An 18374-nucleotide genomic window follows, 5' to 3' on the forward strand; every position below is an offset into this window, starting at 1 on the left:
CTCAGCTCAGACTCCAGAGTCCAGACTGTTCAGTGAGATCCAGGAAAGATGCATACAGGTTGTAGATCTGTTGCAATGCGCGTAGCGTGGATGCTCCAGGTATTTGTTCCAGAGGTCGCTGGACGATCTGATCAGATACGATTCAGATGATCAGATCGGATCCACAGGTTTCTGTCTCCCGTCTCCGTGTGCAATTTTCAGTGTTGTAATGGCAAGTTCCACATGGCACTGCTTGCTGACCAGACTGACACTAACTTGTGAGGAGAGGCCAGCACGAGCACGACGCGTCTGTTTGTGACAGCGTAACACGTACTACACGCCTTGTGAGTTGACTTGTGCAGATGGAGTACACCTACACAAGCACTAGATCTCCGCTGTTTGACTTGGTCTGAACGAAATATAGCTTTGATACTATGTGTGTGTGTTTTGAGTGCTCTAGTGCTAAATGCCACATGACATTGTTTCCTAAGCGGAAGCTTCTGAACCGGCCGGTGAGAAGCGTTTATGGGCTCAGTCTGCGAGTTAGACTTCCTTGAACTGGTTAAGTAAAAGCACTAGATCACGCTACCATGACTGTCGAGCTTAATGCTCATTGACTATTTGACCTAGGAAGGATAGATGGCTTCACGTACAGGCAAGTTGTGGTTGGGTGTGTAATAGACTAATCGACCCCTATGACAATATACTTCATCCATTCCAAATTATAGATTATTTTAATTTTTCTAAATGCATAACTTTTGTTGTTGGGTGTGTCTAGATATAAAATAAAAATAAAAAAAAAATAGTTATTAAAAGTCCAAACGACCTACTAATTTAGGAGTAGAAAAGGAAATATTCATTCATTCTCCAAAACTTAGTTGACTGACTACCTCCTTAATTTTATTGTTCTCAAGCCATCCTAGTTATGCGTCATTGTACAAGGGATCTTTATTCCATTATTATCTTGAAAAAGGAAAACTAGTGAGACAGAAATGGAGAATGGAGGTCTTCTTACATGAGTGGAACACTGGGCCGAATCTTTTTGATTGAGATGGCCCATTTGTCCTCGCTTGTCGATCCAAATAAGCGAAACTGTGCGATCCATTGTGCTACCAGGGCCCAAATCGATCGCGATCCCCCCTGATCAAACCGGAGGACGAGGCACATTCGGGGAAGGAACCCGAACTCGTCGTAATTTCCGAAATTGCCCCCATATCAAAGCCCCCGCGCATTCGAACGGACCTCACCTGCGCGCCATGTGTTCGATCAAATGCCGCCTCCTCCTCAGGCCGCTCTGCTGTCACCGCAGCCGCCACTTCTCCACGGCGGCGGCGAACTCTAGCCTCCCACGGAGGAATCATGCAGAGGATCTTCCACGGGGGGCTGGTCCGCCTCCCGCGCCGGGCGCCGGGGACGCTGCGAGAGCCCACGAGGCGGCGGTCAAGCGGCTCGCGGCGGCGGGCGACGTGGACGGCGTGCAGCTCGCGCTGCAGGAGATGCGGCTCCGCGGGGTTCCCTGCACCGAGGGCGCCCTCGTCGCCGCCATCCGCGCCTTCGCCCGCGCGGGGGCGCCCGACCGCGCGCTCAAGACGTTCTACCGCGCGGTCCACGACCTCGGCTGCGCGCGCCCCACCGCGCCGCGGCTCTACAACCACCTCATCGACGCGTTGCTGCGGGAGAACATGGTCGCGGCCGTCGTGCCGGTCTACGAGAACATGAAGAGAGACGGCGTCGAGCCCAACGTGTTCACCTACAACCTGCTGGTCAAGGCGCTGTGCCAGAACAATCGGGTCGGGGCCGCCCGCAGGATGCTCGACGAAATGGCCAGGAAGGGGTGTCCCCCGGACGACGTGACCCACGCCACCATCGTATCCGCGATGTGCAAGCACGGCAGGGTGGAAGAGGCCAGAGAGGTGCTGGCTGTGGCACCGCCAGTGTGCGCCTCATACAATGCCGTCGTTCTAGCTCTGTGCTGCGAATTCAGGATGCAGGACGTGTTTTTGATTGTCGAGGAGATGGTTCAGAGGGGATTGCGGCCTAATGTCATCACGTACACAACTATAGTTGACACGTTCTGCAAGGCCAGGGAGCTGAGGATGGCATACGCCATTCTAGCTAAGATGGTGGTGACCGGATGCACTCCAAATGTCCCAACATTCACTGCGTTGGTGAAAGGTCTCTTTGATAGTGGATGTTTCCATGATGCACTCCGCATGTGGAAATGGATGGTGGCTGAAGGATGGGCACCGTCAACGGTATCTTACAATGTTCTCATCCATGGCCTTTGCAGCTTTGGTGATCTCAAGGGAGCATTGTCTGTTCTCAATGGCATGGAGCAACATGGCTGTTTTCCTGATGTGAGGACCTGCTCCACTCTTATTGATGGTTTCTCCAAAGCTGGGGACCTAGATGGTGCCATGTCAATATGGAATGACATGGCAGGTGCTGGTTGCAAGCCAAATGTTGTTGTTTACACGAACATGGTGGATGTGTTTTGCAAGAAGTTGATGTTCGATCAGGCTGAGAATCTTATTGATAAGATGCTATTTGAAAATTGTCTTCCTAACACAGTGACTTTCAACACATTGATCAGAAACCTGTGCGACTGTGGAAGAGTCAGGAGAGCTCTAGGTGTGTTCCATGAGATGAGAAGATGCCCGCCAAATGATCGGACTTATAACGAGTTGCTTCATGGTCTTTTTAGAGAGGGAAACCGTGAAGACGCCCTTCAAATGGTGAATGAGATGAGAAACCATGGCATGGAGTTGAGTCTAGTAACATACAACACAGTAGTAAGTGGTCTTTGTCAGATGAAAATGAGCAGAGAAGCTATGCTGTTTCTGGGGAGAATGATAGTTCAAGGAATCCAACCAGATGCAGTTACCTTCAATGCAATGATTCATGCTTACTGCAAGGAAGGGAAAATCAGGATGGCTGCTTGGATGTTAGGTGGGATGAATGCAGTGAACTGCCCTCGGAACATAGTTGCATACACTATTCTGATGGCAGAGCTTTGCAATCAGCATAGGATGGAAGATGCCATGGTGTACCTACTAAAAATGTTATACGAAGGTATACATCCAAATACAGCAACATGGAATGTGTTGGTCCGTGGAGCTTTTAGAAACCTTGGCTGCATTGAACCAATCGATTTGTTCCAGCATATTACCACAGAATTATCGGCAGGGATCTGAGTTTCACTATTGCCATTCTTTGAGGTACGTTATATTATGTAACTTTAACAATCTTTGATCACAATGAACAAATTACATCTCATTTATAAATATTCCGATGACAGTAATCAGATGAGTTGAGGTTATGAAGATGTTCCTTGAGGTCTCATTAGGAGGCATCAGTCAAACTCACGTAAGCTTCACTTGTCCTATCACTGTGCAGTTGAATCCATTACAGTGCACTGTGCAAAATATCAATGTTTCCTGAGAACTTTGAAAATTTCAGTCATGGATAGTTATTATTTACCATCAGCATATGTTCTCGGTTCAAGTCATTAGCACTTGGTCTTACTGTCACGGGAGTACGATGGGATGAATGCACGAGGGCGAAGATTGTACTTGAAAGTGGTCGGGGCGGGGGATGCGGCCCTGGACCCTGATGGCACGGCGGAGCTGTGATGGCAGCTCGATGGCGCACTGTGATGGCAGGGCAATGAGGAAGAGATGGATTACAATCTTCTGCCTAACTAAACCACGCAGGGTCAGGGCTTATATGCTGCCGAGCCCATGCACAAAAATCCTAACAAACTTAATATCTAAACCAACTAGCTAACAAACTTATTATCCAAGCTAACTAGCCAACAAAATAGCTTATCGCAGTCTTCGCTAAACCTTCTGCTACCATGGTTTTCTTCTTGTTATGCCGGCTGTAGAAGAGGCCCCAGATGACACTTACACTCGTACAAGTAAACTTTTGTACGAAATGCTTTCCAAAATATGGTTACTAGTAGCTTCTGCACTCTCGTCATGCTTATTTACATTGGGACATGGAGACACAGACAAAAAATGTTTCTTGGACACAATTCTTTCTTACAAATTTCCATTGTCTATAACTATAATGCAAGTTCATAAAGGGGTTGTAGTCTTTTAGAAACTGATTTGGAGTTGGAAGTAAGAATCTGGTAGTCCCTAGGTGCTAGGCAGGCGACATGGCGATGCCTTCTGCTCATATGGGTTAGGCAAGGCGGGAGCGCGTAAAATAGTGTCTGAGTACTGCCTGTATGGGCTAGGATGCCACATTTGGGACAGTGGGGTGAAGTGGGTCGATGTTTTCAAAAAAGATGCTAGGTACTTTCTGTTCGCCAGCTGGTAGGTGAAGATCTTCAGAACCCTGGTTGAGACTCATGTGATCACCGTAGCTATACAATGGCACCATATACATTTTATTTCTTACAAATAGCCCTGAGTAGTTGATTGTCAAGGTTCAATACAAGATTTACAACGATGTTTCTCTTTTCAGCTTACGATAAAACAGCACACATATTTTCACTTAGCTTTGGCAGCATTCTTCTGTGTTTCCAGCTTTTTGTAAACTGTATCGATCTCGGACTGCACATATAGAACATCGGATTAGAACTACTCAAAATCAGCAAGAAAGGCTGACTGAAGAAGATCAAGAATCTCATCTGCCTCACCTGGTAATATTTCAGCATATTGTTTCTTCTCTTCTTCATTGTTGCCGTCACCAGATCCCTTTCAATGTCAAAAGGTATATGATCCAACACTATGCCTTTGATGTACTCGAAACCTCGTAGCTGATTTGTGGAAGACAATGACGGTTACCATATGGAACACTCAGAAGTGCAGCGAAAGGGTGAAACGCAAGAAGTCTACAGAACTAAGCTACTTACTCTTTTCTTTTCTTATACAAATGCAGGAAACAGGCACAAACATCACTACTTATGATAATTTAAGGTGTGACATGATAAAGTATTTAATCCATCCTATAAGTTTGTCAGAGTGAATAGATGACCTTACCTTGTTCTTCTGTGCAACAGCTGCCAGCTCTTTCAGGATATACTCTTTAAGGCCTTCAAGTTTGCAGATTTCACTGAAAGACCCTTTGTAGCCGTTGGACTCTGCCCACTTCATGGTGTTTTCTTCATGTGGATTGACTACTGCAACTAAATTTGATCTGAAGCTGTCCCCATATACCCAGATCTAGAGAAAGACGGAAATGGCAGTTTTAGATGTTGACCAGTATTCTCTCTTAATTCAATTTACTATATCCACTCAATTTTTTTTCTTACATCTTCAACAAGTGGAGGGAAGCCATATACTTTCTCGAGGTACTCAACTGCAACATACTCCCCCTGTGATAACTTAAATATGTTCTTTTTTCGGTCAATTACCTTCAGGATTCCATCCGGGCTCATCTCTCCAATGTCGCCTTAAAATAAGAGAGTGTCTAAGCATTCTATTGCAGAACCTTATCTATTTTTTTGTTAAATTAAATATTCACCTGTATGAAACCATCCATCAACAATGGCTTCGTTTGTGAGCTCAGGATTTTTGTAGTACCCAGCGAAGAGAGACTTCCCTCGGATGCATATTTCACCTCGTGAAGGGACACCAAGTGGATCATAGCCCATCTCAGGTACTTCTTCCAGTCGTATTTCAGTGTAAGTGGCTGGTACGCCAACACTTCCAACCAGGGCCATGTCATCAATATAGCAGACTGTGCTAGGTCCCAGTGTTTCTGTTAAACCTGAGCAAAGGCCAAGAAATCCAACCTCATTGGTTTCTTTTGGCTAACTCAGGATTTACAACTGGAAAAAACAGCTGTCCTAAACGATCTTGCTTCTTGTTATAAGGAGTAAGGTGCAAGCAAGTACAATAAAGCTAAATACTTCACACAGTAAGTTGGCAAAAGTTCAGAAAACTAGTATTTGCAGTGAAAAATATGAAATTGTGATTCATATCATAGGACTATGATAGTAAAAAGGAAACCTGAGCTCGACATAGACAAGTAATGGCATTAAAAGTGTTTAATTCTCTTTTATTATACTCTACTCTCTACCCATTTCTCTATAATAAACATTGCGAAAACAGCCTAAGGTATTCCTTTTTTAACATTGAATCAGTAACTTTGTTTTGATGCTACAGGAAACTGTAGAAAGTATTACCATAGCCTTGGATAAAGTATGCACAGGTGGTCACTCTCAAGAACTCTTCAATCTCAGTACTTAATGGAGCCCCTCCTGAGATTAATAAGCGAAGACGACCTCCAAGCCTTGCCTTGACCTAATGAAGCAAATGACAAGGAAGTACCCAGTATAGAAATTGTGAGTACTGCTTCTTTGACTCTAGAGACTTTTTGTTCTCAATTAGATACTTATGCCTAAGGAATATGGAACCTTGCGAAAAGCCAGCATGTCCGCAAAAGGTGAAGCAGTTTTGTGTGAGTAGCCTGATTTCATGCTTGCCAGTTTGCTGGATTACAAAAGCTACAGTAAGCACTAAGCAGACATAACTGATTTGCAGCTTGAGGGAACTCATGATGCCAAACCACTTACCGGTTGTACAAAACATTAAAAATCACCCTTCTAAGTGGTCTGAGTTCCGCAATGGCTTTTAAGATACCTAGAGCCAGTCATAATAGGTTGTCTGAGTTAACAAATTATGAGCTTAAATTATACAGAATACAGATACGTTCTAATTTCACTACCTTCATAAATTCTTTCATACACTCGGGGTACTCCAACTAGTAGAGTTGGCTTTAGCTCCTGGATATCGTCCCTTAAGGCATTCAAATCCTGAAAAAAAGGAAATATTTGATTGTGCTTTTAAATGATAACGAATGACTACTTGTATGATTAGAAAGGCTAATGTATAGCGGATTGACTCACTCCGTGGTAATAGCCAATTGAGGCTCCTTTGTGAAAGAAATACTCTTCGATCATGCGGTCAAGAATGTGAGCAAGTGGGAGAAAGGATAGAAAGACATCATCTGTTGTCATCTGATTATATGAAGGCACCGAGTTAGGCATAAAACGGAACAATCTATTGAATCATATTCGGAGCAGTAAAATTTAAGGGAAGGGAGAGACCTTATCATCGAACTGATCCATAAAGAGGTTCACTCCTTTTACATACAGGGCATGGCTTTCATGGGTCAGGATCACACCTTTGGGCTTTCCGCTTGTTCCACTTGTATACATGATAGTACATATATCATTTTCTTTCGGAGGGCAAGGTTGACTAGGATTAACTTTTCCCTGAAAAATCCAATTCCGATGCTCACTCAAAACATATATGCCATTAAAACATTGTTAGGTCATTTCAAATATAATTTTTACAAACGCGACTACAAAACTGACTGATAGGTTTTTCCCCCCGTAGAGTTTATAGGGTTAATTGTAAACATCGTACAATATATGTACCTACCACTTTTAAGAAATCATTCCAGGAGTATACTTTCATCCCAATCTCATCTGCTTCTTTGATCTGCTCCCTTGTTGCCAAAGTGAATGCCACCAATGCTGTATTCATATTTGGATAATGATGTTAGAAAATATATTCTTTCCAAATTACAAATGGGCCCTATTGCCTTTGCTTACCTTTTAGCCTCTTAGCAGACTTGCAATTTGGGGATAGTATCTGCACATGAAAAGCTCTCATGTAATGTCAGAATTCAAGATGAAAAATACTAAAGATAGTGACATAGTTGATCCATCTTAATTATACCTCTTTTATTTTCTTGTCCTGTATGAAGACAACATCAATCTCAGCATGATCAATAATGTAGTCAACAGCTCCTGCACCTGTACACCATGGAAAGGTATTAATGCTAAAACCCTGATGCATGGCATGTTTTTTAATTAAGAACGTATGTTTTTATTAAAAACATATGCATTTCAAATATTTTTATTAATCATTCTGAAACATTCTATGATGAGGGTCCAATACTATTTAATGGTTTCCAACTTACCTAAAGTATCGTATAGTGGGACACAGATTAGACTGTAGCCATTGCAAGCCTGCAAAAGTTTATTGTGGATTAACGTTTTATTTGGAAAAGGAGGAAATTAACAGTTAACATTCATATAAGTCACTGATGGTTACCTGCATTGCCACTATCCACTGAGGGCAATTGGATCCATAGATTCCGACCCTGGAACCCTAGTACCAGTGTAAGTCAAACAAAGAATCATTAGTTTGCCTGGTTCATGTGAATGATACATGATCTATATGACATATGCAGAGCCCAATTTACCAACATTGGAATAGTTACGTGGAGTTGAAAGTTAGCTTAAGTTTATGCTCTTACTGGTGGCACTCCGAGCTGCTGCAATGCTGAGCCAACTTGCAGCACTTCATCGTAGACCTCCTTGTATGATTTCCACAAGTAGGGCCCTGGCTAAAAAATGGAAACAGAGAAGTTTTCACCAATTATACAGAAAATTATAATTAAGAAAGACCAGATACATAATATGCATGACCCCATCATTCATGTGAGCCTACCACTCCATCTTTAAGTGGACGCCACCCAAGCATCCGGTTGGTGGGATACTTGTCTGCTGCTACCCTGCATGAACACAAGCAAACGGTGGTTATTGATTTTCTTAGCACTGTACATAATTATACTCGGCTCTTTTTTTTGCACCAGTTATTTTCCACACAATATGAGTAAAAAAAGTTTCCATGTATGGTATGCTAAATTACATTATATATGAAGTTGAAATATAAAGTTTCCCCTTTCCAAAAAAAATATGAAGGCTGAAATGTCTTTTGATTTATTCTCTTTGGCATTATAATCTACAGGTGCTCTAAAAGATGTCAGATGAAGTTCAATTGGTGCAACATTACTTCAAGACTAATGCTGGACATGCTTATTGAATTGTTGATGCCATGCTATGGCATGTTTCAATTTCTGTTTCATAGCAAGTGCTACTTGAATCCAACTGCCCCTGAAGATTCCTTCAAATTTAAACAGTTTATGCAGAAAGAGTAAACAAAGAAAAGGATAGAGCACAAAAGATCCTTAAAGTACAGAGAACACTTCAAGTTTTAGACTTTTAGTGCAGAATTTGCTTTGGTGGCTACAAAAAGAAACATCTCGTCCTCCTCAAAGTCATACATGTGCTCATACGAAAAACTATAATCATATTTTCTTAACAGCAGTAGACAACCAAGCATTTGCGGAACATAAAGATAGATGACATATACTGGAAGAGTTGTACGTATTCTGTTTAAATTATTGTTTACTACAGCCTTTGCCTTTGTCATTGATAAAAAGGTGTGTAACACTGCAAATTTGTAACAGACACTAAAGAAGCATATAAATTAGACAAGTGAGCTTTATTGTTGTTTCAGTTGTGTGTTACCTGAACACATCCCATGATGTTTTCATGTCAGGCTCAAGCTGTGGGAATCCATCCTTGGCCAGCACGCTCCGGAACACTGGCCCTACCGCTGGTTGGCCATCCTTGCCGGGCTTCCCATCTTCCACTTTAATCGTGAAGATGTTCTTCGGGTTTGCCTCCATCTCTTAGGATGGCGTCAAAGCCTCTGACATCCAGAACTCAAGGTTAGTTCCTCTCAGAACTTCTGATTTTGTCACTCTGTGACTCCCTTAAAAGATGTATTTGAAGCACAGTAATTGAACCCAAAAAAATCGTGTGCTAAGAAAAAGAGAAAAATCTACTAAGCATGGAGTTGAATAGTGAGCAGAGGAATCTTCCACGGAAGACTATCTTAGACTTTATAGCTCCTCTAAGATCCTATTTGACATTATTAGAAAATGATATCCTTGTGTGCGTGTCTAGTCGAAGAACATTGCTGACTTTCAGGTTTTGTTGATCAAACTTACAGAGAGAGAGAGAGAGAGAGAGAGAGAGAGAGAGAGAGAGAGAGAGAGAGAGAGAGAGAGAGAGAGCTTACAGACAAAGGAGCTGGAAAGGGTAGAGCTCTTGGACCGAGTTGAGAAGAAGCTCGCACCGATCCCCTGTCGACGAGAGGAAGAGAGGTCTCTTTGCTATATAAGCTGCGCGCTGGGGGCGCCATGGCGAAGAATAGTTGTGCGGCGATGGAGAAGTGGCGTCGGTGGGGCCCACATGTTGAGAGACCGAGCGCTCGACCTGAAACCGCTTACCCCCCAGGTTTAGAGAGAATCTTCCAAAAAATTAAGCTTTGTGTGCTTAGCGCGTGAGCAATCGATCTTTCGTACAGAGATTGAGCGTCATCACACGCACGCGCAGATAGAGAGAGAGAGTGCAGATGGGAGAAAGAGAGAGGGTGGTTGGCCCAGGAATAACTAGTGTACCTTCCTTTCCCTATCAGTTGGTCCGTAAGGTCAATCGTCACAAAATTACCCAGTAGAACATGATGCGTTTTTTTCACTGCACTAACATGTTAAGAAAAGTTTTGTCATACACATCCACATGATTTACACTTGAGGTTTAGCCGCTGTTTGTTGGGGCCGTGGAATAGAACCACACAGTGGTGGCGATACTATCCATGCATGGACAACATTGTATAATTTCTATGCTTGAAAAAAAAGGAAAGAAAAACATGTCCTGCCCCGGTTTCATGGGAAACCGAAGGCGCTGAGATCATAGCCGAGAAACAGACGAAAGCTCATTTAAAAAGTGGCACGGATAGCGTGACATTAGTTCGCAGAAAGAGATCAAAGTCAGGCAGCGTCATGTGTTCCACAGATTCAAAAGCCTTTTTTCTGAGCAAAGATAAAGTTCCATGTTTATATATATAACAGAAAATTTTGTTTGTGCAGTGTAGGACTAGGAGACGATAGAGAGGCAGCGGTCCGCACTCCGTCTGGAGATATGATGGCTGTCAGGCTGTACGTATGGTGCTGGTGACTGGCGACCTCTCAGCATCGACGTCCCTTGGTGGTTGGACGTAAGGTAACATTACACTACAAGGCTTCTGTTGGATGTCTCCAGCTTTCTGTCTAATTTGCTGTTATCTTTCTTTCCTTCATCTCCTGGGTACCAATAAAATCTGAATTTTCCTGATCTGGCCTCTGGGATATAGCTCTAAAACGTTGCGACATGCTGAGCGTTACTCCGACACGGGTGCAGTCGTGCAGATGTTGAACTCGAAAAAATTCTTCTGGGCACTCACATACCAGTCGGAATGCACACATACATGGGTGTGGAATCTGACAGAGGTGCTGTCGGACTCGGCGCGGGGGGGTGGGTGGGGGTTGTGCCTTAACGCTGCATATTATTATATTGTGTTAAGAAGAAGAGTGAAATTGTTCGATTAGTGCACAAGGTGCACTAATAATAAGACAATAGAAACAAGAGACAACACACTCCCGCCTAAGACAACCTAGCTGATGAGCTCCAGACAATATGAACAGTGCGCTTTCCTCATGATCTATTAAATGTAATCAAGTAGTAAGACTTACTGAGTTATCAAGTAACCACTAACCAACAGTATCAATCAACCAGTTGGCAACTTGACTTAGGATTATCTGGTCATTGACTGAGTCGTGTTTTTTTTCTTTCAGTTAAATTTCTTTATTATTTTGAGAACGGTTTATAGGAAAACTTGGTTGGCCGTGTAAAAGTTTTCGCGAAAACGTTTTAGTCATTTGATCACTAATTTAGAGTATTAAATAAAGTCTAATTGCTGTAGTAAATGATCAATTAATTACCGTCATTAGATTCGTCTCGAAAAATTACACCCATCCCTAAAAAGATTTTGTAAATAGACTTCATTTAATACTCTATGCATGCGAGATTCTCTTTTCGGAAAACGTGTGTGTAAAAATCACTGTAGAAGTTAACTCTTTCCCATGCGAGGATGCCAATTCTGCTCTCGGAGAAAATAAAATTAAGAAGACTATACACACAATCACTGCGTTCTGCTTGTTGCTCCAGCTCCAGCCGAACAGTATTTTTCTCTCACACCGCTCCAACTCCAGCCTCCAGCTCCAGCTAACCCAACAGTATTTTTTCTCTCACACCACTCCAGCTACAGCCTGCCGAACGCAGTAAATGGAGTCTTACCGCTCTATTACGTGACCGAGCTATCAAGGCCTGTAATATTCACTTGGTTTTAAGCTTTCAGAAATGTGTTGTTACCCAACAACAGATGGTGTACATGATGATTCCCATCAAGGAATAAATGATCAACAGTATATCAGCCGTACTGTAGAGTAATTAACCGATCGTGTTTGTTTTTCCAGGGAGGGAGATGCACGTCCTGTTAATGGCCCCAGCATCAATGTAGCAACACTGCTACTGCGTCCTGCATGCATGTGGGTGTGAGAGCGAGTGTCGTTTCACCGTGGTCTGCAACCTGCCAACCTCTGTCTATCTCTCTCTCTCTGACAATCCCCCCCCCCCCCCCCCCCACACCCCCACAAATATGCAGGAGCAACATTGCAATCTACTCCACGGCTAGCCAGCTGTAGGTGAAACAGTAGTGCCATTGATGCATGGTATGGGGCTAGGCTCTATGCATGTTGGGCAAGGTGGACAGTGGCCTTGTTTGGCTCAAGCACTTTTTTCGGAAGTCCCTATTACATCAAAAGTAATCTTACTATTTTATAGTATTAAATAAAATCTGTTTATAAATGTTTTTTGACAGCTGAGTGCTTTTTCGCGAGACGAATCTAATGAGCCTAATTAATTCATAATTTGCTACAGTGATGCTACAGTAACCATTCGCTAATCATATATTAAGATACCTCATTAGATTCGTCTCTCAGTTTAGCCCCAGGGTTCTGCAGTTAGTTTTATAATTAATATTTATTTAATACTTCTAAATATTAAAAAGTCCCTAGGACTTTTTTGAAGTCTCGTTTCTAAACACCCCCTTAGGCTTGCTCCAACGGTGCCCTCTATATGACCCCCACCCCACGTAGGGGGAGCTTTGGGGGAAAATCCGATCCAACGGTTCCCCCCAAAGCTCCCCCTATATCTCTAATCACACCGTTTCTTCATGATATTAATCTCGTTTGAGCCCCGTAACATGATGATAATACGTATTATGACAGTACAAATACTGTATGATTTTTTTAAAAATTCAAAAATGATAAATTAATAGTTAGTTAATGAGTGATAGTATATAGAGGGAATAGATATGGAGAGAATGGTTGGAGAGGAGTTATAGAGGGAGGAATCTTTTGGAGGGAGGTAGTAAAATATAGTAAATAGTACGTTTGGGGAGAGTTGGATGGGGGGAATGGTTGGAGATAGCCTTAGACATGGGCCCTGGTTGGTTCGGCCGTTCTTTCTTGTATCGTAGAACGTACGTTTTCTAATAAAAAAATTTCGTATGCATGGAGTACTAAATAAAATTTATTTATAAAATCTTTTTAAAGATGGATGTAACTTTTCGTGACGAATCTAATGACGATAATTAATTGATGATTGACTACAGTGATGCTACAGTAACCATCATCTAATCGCACAGTCAAAGGTCTAATTATATTCTTCAGAGTTCCTAGCGCAGGGATTCTGAAGTTGGTTTTGTAAACTGGTTTTATTTGACACCGTAATTAGTGGTCAAACTATGTTCTAGAATCTCTAGAAAACAAACCAAACAGGGCCATACTTATGGGCCAACATTAATTTGGTTGTTCATGCCTATCCGTGTTTTAAAAAAAATTATCGGCTGATTACATTATTAGGTCACTGCACGGTGAAGTACTGGATTGCATTCGTATGGGTCAATTAATTTGTAAGGTAGTAGAGGTGTTGGTTGGGCTGCTTGCTACCGGTATAAGTATCAATAACACAGGGAATGCTCAACCTCTTTCCAAGATTAAAAAAAAAGCTCAAACTTAAAGGTCTCATGTTGCTTTTTTTTAAAAAAAACTTGAGATATGGCTTTTCTTTAGAGGAAATTGAGATATGCTAGGTCAGTTTGATCACGATGCCTCTCCACAAATTTGTTTCCCACGCAGTTTCATCTCCCAACCCCCGCGCTATCTGCAGTTGGTTGCAATCAGCTGAAAATGGGTCCTATTTGCCTCTCGTGACAAAAGGAAAAATATCATTACCTCCGTATAGGAAGCGGTTAGCAAGGTGAACCGTTGTCTCAACTAGACGAGTTCTTTCAATTTTCATAAATCTGTTTAGGACTACTGCATTGATCGTTCCTGCAAGTGCACTGCATTTCAGTCTTTCCTTTTTCTTTTTCAGATGATCTGAGAGCTCTTTGTGCACAAGGGCATAGTACTTGACAGGGCCATTTAACAGGCCACACCTACCAGCCCCTGTCCAGGACTCAATTGTGTGGGTCAGGTCTCAGGCTCCGTCCACTGGACCATCCGTTCATTCCATTGCCGGAAAGAGGAGCCAAGCAATGGAGGCTGCCGAACAAAGAGAGCAGGAAAGCAGCCATAGTGGCGATGTCATGCAGATGCAGAGTGGGTGGGGGCAGTTGGACTTAACTCCGCCTTGTTGCATCCGCCCCGCCAGCACAGCTTCACACGCCAAGGGAAGCGCTTGGCCTGGCCTGAATTTTGTAAACGCAGCAAGCTGATGCGTCTCATTCTCCTTCCTACACTTCGTTCAGGTAAATGGAATGACTTACATGAATGCAGTTCCCTACTTCTCTCGCTAGCGTGCTTTGGTGATTACAAGTCTAGTTCCCTAATAGGTGTCCTGAAACTTGGGATAACAGTGTCAAGATCACACGCAATTAATTTATTGTTTATTGCTCTATCTAATCTAATCCTGTGTGGGTGCAGGACAACTCCCAGGGTCAAGGGAAACTGCACCTGGACGTGGTCTCATGATGAACGGTTGGCATCCGGACAACTACTCTAGCTATGATGATTGATAGCTTCCGGACGACATATCGTTGTGTCTGCTGGGCATATATACTTGTCAAAGAAGATCATCTGGTGGACCATTTCTTCATTCACCTAATCTAACAACATTTGCAAACCAAAACTTAATGCATTAAAAGGCAGATGTCTCACCACAGGACCGCAATGATTTCGTAAGTTTTTCGCCAAGCAAATGGTTGGGAGAAATACTGTTTTTACCGAGCCCGTTGATGCTGGATTAACGAGGCAGATTAAAGATATCATGTGGCACTACATCGTGAGCAACCGGACAAAGTTGTTTGGTGATCCGCACATGCTAAAGTCACCAACTTCCGGTGATGACTGAGGAGATCAGGACATGGGCAGGGGAATGTTGACGAGGCAGGGGCTCCATGCAAGATGGTTTGGTGATCTGTAATTCCAAATGGCAGATAGATCAACAAGTTTACGATTATGGTTGGTGGTCTGTAATTCTAGTGAAATCTTGATTGCTTTTTTAGTTATTGATTGATGGTTAAATAAAATCGAAAGGTTTTAACTTGGACAATGCATGTGTAAATTAAAGCGCGCGAGCAGCATCAACGACACCCTTTAAATTTAGGAAAAAGTTCAATTTTCACTCTCGAACTATCGCAAAAGTCTAATTTTCAACATTCAACTACGAAATTGGACAACATAGGTCATCCAACTGTACAAAACCGGGCAAATTTGGCCCTTGGGTGGTTTTGAAGGTGGTTTTGCATTTTCTAAAAAAATTAAATAAATCTAATTAGATTTAAAAAATCAAAACTAATTCACTTTAAATCAGAAAAATATGAAACTAGTACCCAAATTTTTCTAAAAATATAACCTATCTATTATTGCTCCATTTGAATCTTAGTTATTAAAAACAATAGTCATAGCTGCAAGTAGCCAAATATTATGAACATAAAAAATAGATCTGAATAGCTCACAAGTCATGTGACAATAGATAGGTTACATTTTTAGAAAACTTTTGAGACCCATTTCATAATTTTTTGACTTAAAATGAATTACTTATAAATTTTTTTAGTGTAAAATTGAATATTTTTAATTCTCACAAAATGTAAAACCACCTTCGAAACCACCCCAGGGGCTAAATTTGTCCGGTTTTGACAGTTGGATGACCTATGTTGTCCGGTTTCATAGTTGAAAGTTGAAAATTGGACTTTTACGATAATTAGAGGATGTAAACTGGACTTTTCTCTTAAATCTATCTGTTCATCCTCATCTCGCTTGCATTGCCTGGCCCTGCTGCCTGCATGCCTAGCTACCTCAACGACAGGCTAGGTCACAATGCAAGTGATCGCGCGCCGCCTGCCACGATCGACCCACGAGTTGCTCCGATCCATCTTTTTCTCACTTCACTGGAAGCATGGATGTAGTCAGTAGTGCATGGTGGTCCGCCGCCCATGCATGCCTCCATGGTACGGTGGCCTAGTCGTAGTAGCGTAACACGTACGTGGCTGCCGGCAATCGCACACGGCGTGCCGGTCGCTGCTAGCAGCTGTGGTACCGCCCGGTAGCACTGCATGCACGCTACAGAGTACAGTACACCGAGAACAGCTAGCTCGTCGTCGTCGACGACGACGACGCAGCGCGGCGCGGCGCCTCACCGTAAATGTAACCATGCATCTCGATCCGGAGCAATGGAAGCTCGCTCCATCAGCTTGGGGGTTAATTTGGTGGAGGGCATGCACGAAACAACAGAAATGCATGTGTAATCTCGATGGAAACAAGGAATGCGCGCGGCATGTGTACTAGCTAGACGGTGGAGTACGGTCGGCGACGAACGCCGGCCGGCGAGGCGGCGACAGCTAGCGGAGTGCGTGATCGCAACGCGGAAAACGCAGCGGATATGATGGACGGCGCTCCGGCCATGTGATCTGACGACGGAGTAATTGGGGTTTCCTGCTACTGCTGGTGTGCGCTGGTGGTCGCTCTCGCTCTGCCTGTGTCCATCAAGGATTCAAGCAGTAGCAGCAGCTGTGCTGCTGCCTGCTACTAGTAGCACTGTGCTTTATACTGCCTTTTTTTTCTGTTTCCATTCAAGTGCTTTAAAAGCGTTAGCTGCTGGCCGGCTTTGTACTCGCATCGCATGTACCGCTCTCCAACTGCGGAGAGGATATTAGGGGTGTGTTTAGATCACTTTGTATTTTACATTTTTATATTTTTAGAAGAAAATTTTCAATATTTGAAATATTAAATGTAAACTAATCACAAAACTAATTACAGATCTCGTCTGTAAACTACGAAACGAATTTAATGAGCCTACCTAATCTATCATTAGAGCATGTTTACTATAGTAATTTAGTGTCTAATTAAATCATAATTAGGCTTATTAGATTCGTCTCGCGATTTACAGTCCATTTATATAATGTGATTTATTTTTTTACTACATTTAGTATACCATATAAATAATTTACAAAAATTTTACGTTTTAGAATCTAAACAACACTTAGGATGTTCGATTCAACCCCCCCCCACCCACCCACACACACCGGGTCTTGCTATTGATTTTTTGGTTGAAAAGATGGGGGGTGCGTCAGTTAAGGCGGTAGTCATTTTCACCGCACGTTTCAGTCTTTATTATCCGTATCCACCTCTACAACGACTGAGAGAAAAAAAACTTTCCTTGTTGCACGAAAACACGATTTTGGACCCGGCAACTCGGGTAGATGTTATCGTGACCATGAATTCTGTACCGAGATCTGTGCTATCTTGTCTCATATGAGTGTATTACCATGTATTTCATTTTTGTTGGGCTGTATCTCTGCATCTGTTTGCAGTGAGTCTGCTGCGATGTGATAGAAAGGTGTCAGGTGATGCCCCCTGTCTGCTGCATCTGTTGCTAGCTGTTAATGTGTTGTTGGGTTAGTTCAATTTTTTTTAAACGCCACTCCTGCCAGCTGTTAATGTGTTCAATTTTTGAACCACCGCTCCTGCTAGCACATTCAAATTTCAAATGTTTTGATATTTAACATTTTTTTTCAAATGTTCTGATATTTAATGCTTTTTTTTCATTAGACTGTACGAGGCATGCGTCAGTTATTAAATATTCTGATATTTCAAATGGGTACCATATATATTTCCCAGCCGTTGAATCTGAACATCTAATAAGTATTAATACCATATTTAATTGCATATGCCTAGTACAATCTATTACATGATCTCACATGTAATATGGAAAGAATCCCCTACAGAACCAACTCTGTTTTAAAATATTTTAATTAATATTTAAATTATACTAGTTTGTACAAGCATAAAATTTGTTACATATTCTCGTTTGTACATCCTTGTACAGACAAACTCTTTAAGAATCGAGTTTATAATACTTCAATTAATATCTAAATTATTTACTACATACATTCCTCTTCCGCCTTACTAATACTCCATACAACCTCCTACCCAGTACACCCCAGTACCCCTTCACCACCGAGTCATGTAAGTGGCGCGAACCAGGTAACTGGTACCAGGAGATACCGCCTTAAGTTGAAGTTCTAGGTGATGAACCTTGAGCATTTGAGCATTTTACCTTGTACCATCTAACACTAGGTGGATGATGGAGAAAAAATTTTAAATACTTTTCATGCTTCCAGTCCAGCGGTACA

The 18374-nt window shown here is 42.4% G+C and overlaps 2 protein-coding genes across 14 annotated transcripts; one reads left to right on the top strand and one right to left on the bottom strand.

Moving 5' to 3' along the window:
• The first annotated feature begins 1132 nt into the window (after positions 1 to 1132).
• Positions 1133 to 15292, top strand: LOC120664161 (pentatricopeptide repeat-containing protein At3g48810-like). 13 transcript variants are annotated; one of them, XM_039943206.1, is made up of 10 exons: positions 1135 to 3197; positions 3278 to 3345; positions 4515 to 4907; positions 4991 to 5589; positions 5753 to 5850; positions 6099 to 6277; positions 9351 to 9522; positions 10726 to 10858; positions 14114 to 14489; positions 14665 to 15292. In XM_039943206.1, the coding sequence occupies exon 1, from the start codon at positions 1236 to 1238 to the stop codon at positions 3171 to 3173; it is 1938 nt and encodes a 645-aa protein (XP_039799140.1). In that variant the 5' UTR covers positions 1135 to 1235; the 3' UTR covers positions 3174 to 3197; positions 3278 to 3345; positions 4515 to 4907; positions 4991 to 5589; positions 5753 to 5850; positions 6099 to 6277; positions 9351 to 9522; positions 10726 to 10858; positions 14114 to 14489; positions 14665 to 15292. The 13 variants fall into 13 exon arrangements, with proteins under 13 accessions (XP_039799144.1, XP_039799145.1, XP_039799143.1 ...); XM_039943205.1 differs by lacking the exon at positions 5753 to 5850 and having other exon boundaries at positions 4515 to 4630; positions 4748 to 4907; XM_039943208.1 differs by lacking the exon at positions 5753 to 5850 and having other exon boundaries at positions 4515 to 4630; positions 4870 to 4907.
• On the bottom strand, positions 4313 to 10078 carry LOC120664160 (long chain acyl-CoA synthetase 1-like). The gene is made up of 20 exons (XM_039943198.1): positions 9876 to 10078; positions 9320 to 9503; positions 8457 to 8520; positions 8263 to 8352; positions 8058 to 8114; positions 7924 to 7972; positions 7680 to 7756; positions 7553 to 7592; positions 7380 to 7474; positions 7043 to 7210; positions 6842 to 6952; positions 6661 to 6748; positions 6509 to 6575; positions 6350 to 6425; positions 6119 to 6236; positions 5455 to 5700; positions 5243 to 5382; positions 4971 to 5153; positions 4628 to 4747; positions 4313 to 4541 (listed from the first exon to the last, which is right to left on the bottom strand). The coding sequence occupies exons 2-20, from the start codon at positions 9478 to 9480 to the stop codon at positions 4479 to 4481; spliced, it is 2013 nt and encodes a 670-aa protein (XP_039799132.1). The 5' UTR covers positions 9481 to 9503; positions 9876 to 10078; the 3' UTR covers positions 4313 to 4478.
• Positions 15293 to 18374: the final 3082 nt, after the last annotated feature.

This window comes from Panicum virgatum, chromosome 3N, assembly GCF_016808335.1.
Source record: "Panicum virgatum strain AP13 chromosome 3N, P.virgatum_v5, whole genome shotgun sequence".
Taxonomy (NCBI): domain Eukaryota; kingdom Viridiplantae; phylum Streptophyta; class Magnoliopsida; order Poales; family Poaceae; genus Panicum; species Panicum virgatum.